The sequence below is a fragment of the Rhipicephalus microplus genome, chromosome 1 (genome assembly GCF_043290135.1).
Source record: "Rhipicephalus microplus isolate Deutch F79 chromosome 1, USDA_Rmic, whole genome shotgun sequence".
NCBI lineage: Eukaryota > Metazoa > Arthropoda > Arachnida > Ixodida > Ixodidae > Rhipicephalus > Rhipicephalus microplus.
Genome location: NC_134700.1, coordinates 68,021,793 through 68,034,391, shown reverse-complemented (window position 1 = coordinate 68,034,391; position 12,599 = coordinate 68,021,793). Strand labels below are relative to the sequence as shown.

At 47.4% G+C, this 12,599-nt stretch overlaps 1 protein-coding gene across 4 annotated transcripts in view; it reads right to left on the bottom strand.

Moving 5' to 3' along the window:
• ScsbetaA (Succinyl-coenzyme A synthetase beta subunit, ADP-forming) overlaps positions 1-12,599 on the bottom strand; it is a 79,358-nt gene that overhangs the window by 30,850 nt on the left and 35,909 nt on the right. For 3 of the 4 annotated variants that reach the window (XM_075875980.1, XM_075875875.1, XM_075875926.1), the window contains exons 6-8: positions 8,083-8,171; positions 5,908-6,069; positions 1,382-1,524 (exon numbers count right to left, since the gene is read on the bottom strand). In XM_075875980.1, coding sequence (XP_075732095.1) covers positions 1,382-1,524; positions 5,908-6,069; positions 8,083-8,171 — 394 coding nt within the window. Of the gene's footprint in view, positions 1-1,381; positions 1,525-5,907; positions 6,070-8,082; positions 8,180-12,599 lie in introns of all 4 variants that reach the window. The other variant, XM_037429985.2, reaches the window with a different exon arrangement.

Below are 12,599 nucleotides of genomic sequence, written 5' to 3'. Positions count from 1 at the left end.
ATGATATAATGAAGCTGATAAAATTGCCAATTTACATAAGTTGAAACTCAGCCTTTTATAGAAGGTATAGTCGCCAATAGATCTTTCTTTTTCTAACATGAAAAAAGTGTTCTACGTCGGGATCCACCACGGCTACGCTGACGTATTTCGGTCACAGATATGACATAAAATATATACTAACAGATTGCAAATTAAAAAACTAGAAAGCAAGAATCTGTCACACAGACTCGAACAAGCAACCTCTCGATTTGCAGTGCGCCACGCTAATTACTACGACACAAAGCTTACATTGTAAGGGGATGCTAACGGGAAGCCATCTATATACACCATACACTATGCGGCAGTCCTCATAGCTTCGAAACTTTAGCGCGTTTTCGTTATTAATATGGGCGCGCTCTAAAGGCTGTCACCTCTACGAAGTGCCCCCTCCACATAGTGTGGTCTCTCTCACTGCGGTCTCTCCTGCGCCCGTGCTCATCGGACTCCTAATTCATGAAAGGACGAAGTTTCGCTCAGTGCTGTGGCCGGGTTTATGAAAGGAGCTTGCTGCTGACACCTGATGATGAAAAAATTGTGACATATGTTTGCGCTTGTCCTATGTAGACTTGTGCATTCGTTTTGTGTGTCTGTTTTTCTTTTTGTCGTCTGTCCTCGGTTCTGGCAGCTGCTCGACAGCTCACAATGCCCAATTTTACGAATGCATAACTGAAACATTTGAACGCTGGTACCAGCATAATTTTTATTTTATAGGCAAGATCCTCATTTACGGCACCAGAGAAATTATGTGGTATTGAAATAATAGGTAGACACACTTAATTGGAGGTTAAAAATACATGATGTGCTTTGGGAATGAATCTATGCAAAGCTGAATACTTTATTATTTGAGAATTTTATTAAACAAATGTTTAGTTTACCTAAGCATTACTGTAATTACTATACTTCAAATAAAATATGCTATGTATTCTTTTGGTTTATTATCTGTTGACTTATTAGGTGGTGTTTAACGTTATACAAACAAACAGGCCCCTCAATAAATTCCCGTTCTTCCTTTTGCTGGCTTGGCAGTAACTTATTTTTTGTCTCTCCTTGCGTAAAACCTATAATGCTAGTATTTTTGAGGCACTTTCAGTAAAGATAGATTCTATATAAAACCATTTATTTTGCATAAAATGTTTAATCGCAATGTAATCAAGTTTTCCACGTGACAAAGTAAATTGCCAATTTTACTACATTACGTTCAACAGAAGTGTAATAGAAAAAACAGTTGAGAAATTATTACAGGTTGCATTGTGCTGGCTGCTGCTATTGATGATGACCCAGCCTGACTCGATATGTATACGTTCTTGGTTAATTAACTGGGTGACTGCCATGAGTTGCTCACTTTCTGATCGGAAGTAATGAGCCGGAAGGCCTCGGTGACCTGCTTGGCCGTGGCACCACCTCCGACATCAAGGAAGTTCGCTGGGCTGCCACCGTGAAGCTTGATGATGTCCATAGTTGCCATGGCCAACCCAGCACCATTAACTGTAACCAGAGACACCCTGGTGGCACAAATGCGCATGCACAGAGCAAAATTGAAGTGATAGGAAATCGTTGAACAAGAGAATGTTGCAGTCCTGATGAAGATGACCACTCTTGCTGCAATGCTGCGTTTTGTACGAATACTTGAGCCCTTTGAATGTTTGAACAATTATTAATGTATTCAAATTCGAATCCCTAAAATTATTCGAAATGAACGAACAAGTGTATATGAAGCCGCATGTAGGCCCCCTCCCCTTATTAGGCCACCCACCTGTGAAGGTGGTTTCACTACAGTAAAGGGGTGCAACACTGTGAGGACACCTTTGGAAAGATAACACACCCTGCCGCAAAGCTTTACTTCAAAATTAAATGAACATACCAAATTACCTCACAACGATTCTTACTTTTTTTAAGCAGAAAATCCTAATATTAACATGTGGGGTCTTACATCCCAAAGCCATGATTATGAGAAATGCCATAGTGGAGGCATCCAGAAATTTTGACCATCTGGCATTTTTTAACAAGCACCGACATTGTACAGCATATGGGCCTCTACAATTTCGCTTCCATTATGCACCACAGCCCACTATCTCTCTTTTTTCGCTCAGGCAGCCAGAAGCTGGAACAATCTTCCCTAAAGTGTCATTAACCATTCCAACAGAGATAAATTTACAAATGCCATAGAATAATTGTTTTATTAACTCTATATTGTTTGCCCATACTTTCATGTAAAGCTTCTGTAGAGATCCTTTGAGGTATAATAAATAAATAAATAAATAAATCAAAATATGACCGCTGTGATGGGGATCGAACCTGCGACCTTCCCGTCAGCAGCCGAATACCGTTGGCATTGATCTACTGAGGTAGACAGGCTTACATGCTTGCTATGCCAGCTTATATGCTTCAAATATAGTACAGTTACACCTGCTTATAACAAACCTCCATATAACAAATTCCTCAATATAACGAAGTTTTTCGATTCCCCGCCGTTGCTTTATAGAAGCACATGCATTTTCGACCTCTATGTAACAAAGTAACAGCAGGAGACAACCTTGATATAATGAATTTTGCTCCACATTTTGTCATTTTGGTACAAGCATGCATCCTCCGCGGCTGCCCCGCCACCGACGAAGCGCGCAGCGGTGGCAGCAGCGCCAACGGCGCACTGCCATTGCTGCACGCTTCGTCGCAGCAGTGGCAGGCAGGCGGACCTTCACCCCGAGGCAGGCAGGCAGGTGGGCGCGAGGCAGGCAGGCGGGCCTTCACCCCTCAAGCCGGCGTTGCCGCCGTTCTCGCCGCTGCGGGCACATAGGCGGGTGTGCCCCTCTCTTCACTCCAAACAAACAAACAAACAAAAAACTGCTTTGGCGCATTGACAGTGCCATGCTTTAAGTTATGGCAAATTCCATTGAGAGAGCAGGAGCACTCAAAAGCACGCTTAAAGTTGTGGAGGTACTGACACTCCCCTGTAAAGTTGTTTGCACCGCGTGGCGCAAGTGTCTTGTACAGAAGCCGTATTTCGGGAGTGACAACTATTGAGCGAGAGGTGGCGTTGTGTTCGCGAGCGGTGATCACTACTATTATTATCATGGCTGGTAGAGTGGTGGCGCCCGCTGTGACCCCTGGCAGAAGGCAAGCCTTGGTGGCGGGCGAGAGAGTTGAGTGAGGCTCTGTTCGGCGCGTGGCGGTTGCCATGAACGGTTGTCTCTAGCGTGGGTCCCCGGTGTGTGTCACCGCGGATTGCGCGTCGGGGGCCCACGTGGTAAGGCCCACGTGGGGCCCACGTGGCGACGCCGCCTTGGGTGTATTTATGTGTTTGTCATGTCTTACAGTGTATGGTAATATTGTGTAATGATGTCCTAGCGGGTTGATCGCGATATCGAAGACGATCTACGCAGACGACGTGACCGTGTGGACCACAGCGAATACGAGCGTTGGTGAAATGCAAGAGAAAATGCAGCAGGCCGTCCGGGCCGTGGAGCGGCACCTCGAAGGCACGGGACTCGTCTGCTCTCCCGATAAATCGGAAATACTCCTGCATAGACCACGCAAGAAAGGACCTCACCCGCAGGCTGTACTGGGCGCCCGTCGCTTAGGCATGCGCGTCATGACGAAGGAGGGGACCCAAATACCAACGGTGTCCAAAATACGAGTGCTCGGCCTGTGGCTGGACGAAAACGGTGCGAACCACGAGCTGATAGCACGACTGCAAAAGAAAGTTGCCGCCGCAACGCACCTTCTGCGTCGGGTAGCGAAAAAAAGAAAAGGGCTAAAGAAACACAACGTGACGAAGTTAATACATGCGTATGCGCTGAGCCACATAGCGTATGTCGCCGCGTATGCCAACTGGAACAGAAGCGAAGCCGATAAGCTGAACGCGGCGATTCGTTGAGCATTCAAGGTAGCCCTGGGTGTGCCCCAGTACACGGAAACCCATAGGCTTCTGGAGCTGGGTGAGCACAACACCCTCGACGAGATAGCAGAAGCGCAGAGGACCGCACAGCTCGAGAGGTTGTCTGGCACAAGAACGGGAAGACGCATTCTCGATCTGCTTGGGATTCGATATCACGAGACGCGTGGGCTGAAGGAAGCATTGCTACCGGAAGTCAGGGACGCCATACTGACAGAAAACATCCCCAGGAACATGCACCCCGTTCACGACTTGCAACGACGCAAATGCAGAACTGCAGCAATCCTGAAGGCGCATGGAAGCCAAGAGGGTGTCTTCTTCGTCGATGCAGCCAGGTATCCACTGTCAGCCGGCGGGGGCGATGGGGGGACGCTTGGAACCCCCGTCGCTACCCGTGAACGAGCGAGGCGAAGTCGAGGCGCTAACACTGCCACCACTGCTACTGTTACGACAGCAACGACTGCAGTGACAGCGGCAACATCAACAGCGAGTTCGGTCAGCGGCGGAGGGACCTGCTTTCTCTATGGCGGTCCTGGATACAACAGGAAAGGTTCGGGTCACGGCATCAGCACGGCTGCCATCATCCGAAGCTGCAGAAGAAATGGCCATAGCCTTAGCGGTACTCCACAGCGGTGCAGACGACAGCCTGATTATTAGCGATTCTAAATCAGCGATTCAGAGCTATATTAAAGGCTGGGTGTCCGAGGAGGTGGCACGCATGCTTAACGCTAGAGCTGGGGACTTCGCGTCAGGCAAGATTACTGACAAGGCCCTCAAGTGGTTTCCCGCTCACAAGGGGGCAGTGGAACTATTAACAACAGCCGTAAAACTAGCAGCAACAATGCCAACAGCCAAAGACTAACCGGCATCCCACCCAACCATAACGAGCGCGCCCACCTCGTCGCGAGGCAACTTACCCGCCGCGACGCAGCCACCCAGGGAGCAGCCGCCACCGTGGTTGGGAGGAGCACCGGCCGAGGCACGGTGGTGGCCACAGGCACTGGCAATGCCGAAATTACCACCCCCACCACGTCCGTTGCTGCAGCAACTGAAGTTGGTGCAGAAGAGACGAGACAACAGAGGTGCGCCGAGTGCTATAGAGAAGAATTTCCTGCCACGCACCACGACGTGCTTGCGCACTATAGGAAAGACCGGAAGAAATTTCCGCAACCCCACGTGCGCCTGGACAGGTCGCAGGCGGTGGACCTGAGAAGGCTGCAGACGGGCACGTTCACCAGCCCCTACCATCTGCACCGCTTATGGCCCACGCTGCACCTGTCGCCTGGCTGCCCGTGGTGCGCGCACGAACGAGCCGATATGGCACATATACTTTGGCAATGCGAAAGAGATGAAGATAGGCCACGAGAAAGGATGACGTCAACTGAGGGACCCACTGAAATGGGGCACCTTGCTGAGCGATAGCAAGCCGCCCTTCTCAGCGAGGCCCTCGAAGACCAGGTGTGGGCCGTCCAGCGGGCCAGGGTCGTCGGCGAGGACCTCAAAAGATGTTCCTTGAACAATGTGTCCCCGGCAGCCTAGCCCCAAGCACAGCAACAACCGTTGGGCAAATAAAGTTCATTCAACCAATCAACCATCAGTGACCTCCTTCCCGATATCTATAGTGCTGTAAAGCTTTTTGATTGCAGCATGCACTGAAAGATACAAATAAAAGTACAAAACATTACCAGAGAAATAAACTTTTATCAACACTGAAGTTTGTTTGGTTGATAGAACATCGCCATTACTGCCTCAAAGCTAAAGTACGGCCACATTGAAAAGCCGTATTATAAGGCTGTAAAGTACACTGCTTTGCCATTTATTTTATGTCGCACAAGTACTTGGATGTGTTTGCATTTGCAATGTGGGCACACGCCATGGCAAGTCAGCGGGAAAGTGCCACGTCCAGTCACTGCCTGTTCTGGCTATGACGAACTTGAAGCTCATACATACGGCACCGGCTGCTGATGAGGACTCACCGAGGCAGCCGATGTCCCCGTCGAGGGCGATGTAGTTGAGGTTGCTCTCATGGGCCTGCTTCTCACGGATGTCCTGCTGGGTCCAATCACGCAGGTCAAACAGCGCCTTTTGCCTGAAGGCCGCATTGTCGTCAAAGCGGCACTTGGCGTCTAAGCAGTACACTGCACATAAGCATGTGAAACCTCACTCCTTGGCACTGTGACCACTGCAGAGGTAGTACTCCTATTTGACTACGTCCAAGTCTGTCTCTTGGTCAATTTCATTGAAAACCTGCACCAGCCTCGCTGATCTTTTTTCGTCGTTTTGTCCACCTGGCTTAGCACTGCCATTTTCAAGACAAAAGGAAAGCAGGCTACCACTGTATTTCCTTCAATATAACCATGAACAAAGATTTTTTGTGGGAAGCTCATAACACCTATTAAGTGCTGCATTCACACCAATACGGTAACAGGAATAGGCTTGCGGCAATACATATAAAAAATTTCCAATTAACAAATCAAATAGCATTCAATTGGGTTTGTTAAATGCGAATCTTTTAAACGAAAATACTGCCCAAATGAAACAAGTGCTTTTGACAAGATTGTTTTCTTTCTTTCATTCTGCCCCCCTGTTCATCTCTCAGTCAACGGAACTCCTGTTAAACGAAACATATTTCACTGGTGCATTCAGGTTCCGTCTAATGAGTAAACTGTAGTGCATATTCAAAATACTGACAAAATTTTTTAATAACCAACCCACATGCACAGAGCTTGAAGCAACTAAACAAACTTTGTTTAGAATTGGCAAAAAAAAAAGCTGCATGGTTGCTAACTTGTGCAAGTTTGGAAGGGCAAGCACACATACAACAAACTACTTTTTGTGGCACTTTCAAGTTCTTTATGAGCAGGTTCCACTGTATCAACTATTGAAGCAAAATTTTATGCCTATTTATTTAAAAGCAGCTAACAATGTCCCATCTTGAATAGCTGTAATCACCGCAGGAATTCAATCTACAGTTACAAAATATCTCAAAGGCACTAGCCACTGCTGCATACCAGCTTAACTCAGTTTACATAATAGTAGAGTTTTTTCGTCAGTTATACCGTATTTACTCGCGTATTGAACCTACTCGCATAATGAAACATCCCTCATCTTGGTCCTTGGAAAAAAAAACTTTTTAAAATTTATCTGTTCAATTTATTTTGGTATTGTAGCCAGTGCAATTGACCATCGAAACAACGTTAAATGAAGCCATTATATCGCAAAATAACAACGCAATAAAAGTGAAAACATAGCTTTGCAACCATGCTAAATGGTTGCGAGCAGCGCGAGTGCAGACGACATAAATAAAAATGTGAAAGTCCCGCCTTTTGCGGCAAAGCGTCATCTGTCAAATGGAGGAGAAACCTCTATGCTGATAGTGCCACACAAGCACGGCACAAAAACTAAGGGCGTGGACTCCGAAATGGTGGGCGCGTGGCATAGAAACATGCCACGTGCCCGCCATCCCCGAGACCATGCAAAGCGCAACCGCGACGAATGGTGCTTCGTGCAACCGCAACGTCTACCGCAACGTTTGTGTGCCGCCATCCGACGCAGCGTTTTTGTTCTCGGGTATGTCTTTGTGAACTTTTTTGGGACACCTACTGCACAAGGCCCGTTCGGTCGGTACACTAGCTACACGGTGAGTTTTGAACTGCGTGCGCTATATCAACGCCTCCTCTATGCTGGACGACACTTTGGCGTCGATTCGTGCGCTTTCGTTACGGGAGGAAACAGAAAGAACTTCTGGCTACAAAAAAGGTTTGTCGCGCATTTCTCAGGCCGAAACAAGCAAAGCTGTCACGCAAAATTCTCGCTGTTATAACTCCCGTGACTTTTTTCTTATGCTAACGAACCCTTCCCCCAAAATGGCGTCAACTTTTCTGAAAAAATAGGTGGGTGCATTACGCGAGTAAATACAGTAAATATAATTAAAAATGACTATGGAGCTGAGGTGACAAAAGGAAATCCGTGGATGAGTAAAACTCAATGGGGGTATCATAGAAACCATTGATAAACATAATCATTGTGCATGCTTTATTAATGCTGGTAGTATAGGCGTACGCAATTCATACTGAAAGCTACACCTCTGGCTAGAACCACAGTAGACTATAAGTAGAGCTTGCCCGCTGCTTCTCTTTCATTGAACAGACCTATGTTGTTGTTGTCCTCGATGAGTGGGTTGATTTCAACCAGTGTGGCGTCATACTTGAGGAACACCTTGTACAAGTTCTCTATTAGTGTCACTGCCTGCACCAAGGAAAAGTGAATGCACTTGTTTATAGTACATTAGTAACCACTGCATCACACATTTCATTACATCCTGCACTTCAGCATCATTTATGCTTTCCACAAATGAGCACTGTAGGCAGTGTAAGCACTGTACACTTGTTTGTACGCTTACCCACAGGATTCTCTTAACACAGAAATCTTGTAAGAAGACCTATTGCAACAAGCTCGGTTTGTTTGTAATCTGTTTAAACTCTGCTTGTGGCATTAGTTAGGTCAGCCCTGTCAGGTATTGTGTTTGTAGAAGATTCAAGCAACCTGTACATGGCAAACTATCTAAATATTTCTCCATTCGTCTGCAAGAAACCCCAGTTTTGACTAATCTGACCATATGTACGAGCATGACTACTCATGTGTGGCCAAATTTCAACGAAAACCTTTTTTTGTTCAGAGTAGAGCAGCGAGGCTGCATCACAACTGCTTTTATGTGCTAGGTTGCTCGTTGAAATCAAATTTAAGCCCGAGTCATTCGTGCACGAACAGTGTAGCCAAACTTACTTTGCTAAAAGCAACTATTGCTAAAGGCAACTATCAAGTCGACGTTGATTGTTGAAATAGGCGCCCAGAAACCTCACAAAGTTACTTTTGTGTCAAGGAAGTGCTTATTTTGAAATAAAATCACGTTTTAGTCGTCCACATCTGGTTAGTGCACTCAAATTGCCTGCCTCAAGCAGAATGTCTCGCATCACTGTTGCTGTGCACAACCTTGCCTGACTTTACTGCGCTGCCGCCGACACTAATAGCAGCAGAACGAAAGCAGTGGGAGCCACAGCAGCAACAACGGCCATTGAACAATTTTCTGCCATGGCCTTCGAGAAGGCAGGGGCTGCTTGATTCAAATGGGACCCGCTAGATGGCACGACCTGTCCAGTTTAACCAGGCAAAAATGGAACTTTTAAACCACTCGCGTCATTCCCGATAGTAACTCGTGGTTCTTTTTTCCATGATTCAAATATAAATGAACAAGCAGCATTTTATTATGTCTCTTGATGCACGGAAGGGTCCGTTATTTAGTGCAGCTGGTTTGATTACTAGTGATTCATTGTAGGCGGTAACAATGACGTCATCGGGATCAATTTGCGAATGTCCTACTGCAGCAGATGTGTTCTCGTGCATTTACCTTAATTTCTCGGCAAGCAGGGCATTGCTGTCGATAATATTGTCGTTTTAAATGTTGTCATACATTAAGGTATCACTCTCATGTAAATTGTTGTTTGACTTTAGCGTCCCTTTAGGAGCAGGTTGTTAAATTTTACTTTGCTCCAATGCAGGCATTTCGTGTGTCACAGCAGACAGAACGGGCCACTGTCAAGGGGCCCAGCACGTGCTCCCAAATTAAAGCGGCATACATGTTCCATAAAATCCATCATAAAATGCCATTCAAGGCCAGTTCTGAAGTTTCTGTGCTGTCATTGCAAAAAAAGGTTTCTGTGCTTTGTCAACATCACCCTCTGCCTTTGTGTCAATTTCATCTCTCACCTCATTTTATAACAACCCTCGGAGGAAGTGGTAAAAGTGCGTACATACAAAAAGAAAAAAATGAAGAAATAAATTCTGCGAGTACAATACAGACACACAGTATATTAGAAAGAGCTTAGTATACAATATTAACTATAGAATTAAAAAATTGTTCATAATGATTCAAGTCAATTAACGATGTTACTGGGAAGGCTATTCCTATCGTGAAAGGTTTGTAGTAGAAATTGTCAATAAAAGTACATTGTATAATGAATGAATGATGACAACACCAGGGAACAACAAGGATCATCGCAGAGTAAGGCACCACGAGATCGGTGCTCGAGCTCCACCATCTTCCTCGTCCTGTCACTATCTCGAATCTTCCACCTGCCCGTTAGATTTGCCCAATAAACCTCTTTACATTTGGTGGATCATGCTGGGTAACCACATCGCCTACACCCTAAAACTCCGATCCTGCACCCTGCTGTCGACCATGCAAGTTGACGCTGCCCAACAAACAGTACCTCTCGCGGCCTCTACTTGCCCCGGCCCGGTTCACCAGCGCCCCCCCATCTTTGTGGGCACCGAAGACCAGGATGTCGAGGACTCGCTGTTGTCATACGAGAAAGTCAGTGGACCCAAAAGGTGGGATGACACTGCTAAGTAGGGCACTGTCAATTTTTATCTCACCAACGTGGCCAAGCTGTGGTATAGGAACCACGAAACCTAGTTCGTGAACTGGTCCGCCTTCAAAGAGGCGTTATGTGCCGTTTTTGGCCGCCCTGCCTTACAGAAGCTACGCGCCGAACAACGTCTGCGCACACGGGCACAAGAGCCAGGTGAAACTTTCACCTCGTATATAGAAAGTGTGATCGATCTCTGCCGGCCCGTTGATGCTTCCATGAGCGAGAGTGGAAAGATACAGCACATTATGAAGGGCGTCGACGATGACGTTTTCCAGATGCTCCTTGCAAAGTCTCCTAGCACTGTGGCCGAAGTAGTGACTTTGTGTCAGAGCTATGATGAAATGTGGAGGCAACGAGCTCAGGCGGGAGGCTCATTCTAGACAATCCAACCAGTGACCGCACTGGACGTCCTGACTGACCGGACAAACCTTCTCGCACAAATGAAGACTTTGTGCGAGAGGAAGTGGCTCGGCAGCTTTCTCTACTGCCTTTTGCTCAACGCCAGGAGCTCTCACACCAACAGCCACTGCGACACCCACCACCATTGGCTCCCATGCTCCGACATGTGGTCCAAGAGCAGATTTCCGAGGCTACGCCGGTGCTCGTGCAGCAGCCCCCCGTCACCGCGCTTCTTACTTACGCTGAGGCACTAAAGCGGCAGCAGCTACACCAGCCCCCACCGTTCCAGGGACTGCCGCATACCTCTGCCCCTACTCAGGCGTCCGCCGCCTGGGTTCCTTCTTTTGTTACCACAGCCTCAACTCACCCGTCTGCCGCATGGGCTGCTCTCCTTGTCGCCAATACTTGGAGAATACGCAATAACCGGCCCATCTGTTTTGCGTGCGGCGGTCCTAGCCATATCGCCCGATACTGCTGTCGTCGCGTGCCGGGGTACACAGACGCCCAGACACACAACAGCTTTATGGACCTTCCTCCATCTCGTCTGAAAAATTCGGATCCTCAGTCAAGCTCGTCTTCACGGGAATGTCCGCGTACTTGTCTGGTCGCTCACCTTCACCCTGCCGTCGCTCCCTGTCACCCATGCACTGTCGGCCAGCTCCTGAACACGAGGGAAACTAACCGCCGCAGTTCAGGAGGCAAGAACTGCGCTGTCAAAATGCTCAAGTCCTTGGACATTGCCGTTGAATATTGTCAAAGTTTTTGTAAAAAGTACTCGAGCATATGCTCTAGTGGATACCGGTGGTGCCGTTTTCGTGATAGGCGCTAAACTTTGCTGCAAGCTCCGAAAAGTAAGTATGCCTCTTGATATGATGTCCTTGCAAACAGCGCATGGGGACTCGGTTCAGCCTGTAGCTGCCTGTACTGCCTGACTGATCATCGCGAAGGACCGCTACTCTGTTGAGTTTATTGTCCTTTCGTCATGCTCACATGACATCATACTTGGATGAGATTTTTATCGCGTAACCACGCCGTTGTTTATTGTGCAAGATCGGAACTTGAACTATTCCCGTTTTACGACCAACCAACCAACTGCATTCAGCCTGCCGTACACAAACTCGTCATCAAAGAAGGCACTGAAATTCTTTCGACAGCAGCTGTGTTGCTCCCCGTGTTCTGTGACGGCACTAGGGACGAAGCTGCATTCTTTGAACCATCAAGCCTCTTCCTTAGTCGAAGATCACTTCTTCTGCCTTATTCAACCCTCGCTATTTCTGAAGAAAACAGTGCTCTTTGCCTCATCAATCCCCTTCCGTATCCGGTCGAACTGCTTCAAAGTGAATCTCTTGGACACGTGCATGCCATTAATAAAGAACAAATTTTTACCATGACGCCAGATTTTTCTGGTGACTACGACGCCATCAGTGCCCTCAACCCTTCCTATGTACCACCTTCCGAGCTTTTTGATTCATCGATCGCTGACGGACTATCGCCATCTGAACGCTCTGAGCTCCTTCAGCTGCTCTACCAGTTCCGTGAATCCTTTAACGTTGCTCAACCTACCCTTGGCCGAACGCCCAGTTTTTTTCACTGCATCGACACAGGTTCGAAGGTGCCAGTACAACAGCGACCATACCGTGTTTCCGCCGCGGAATGTCAGGTTATCACCGAACAGAGTGATGATATGTTCAAGCGCGACATTATCTGACCTTCCCAAAGTCCATGGGCATAACCTGTCGTTCTTGTTAAGAAGAAGGATGATACAATTCGCTTCTGCATTGATTACAGGCGCCTAAATAAGATCGCTCACAAAGACGTATACCCTTTGCCCAGGATTG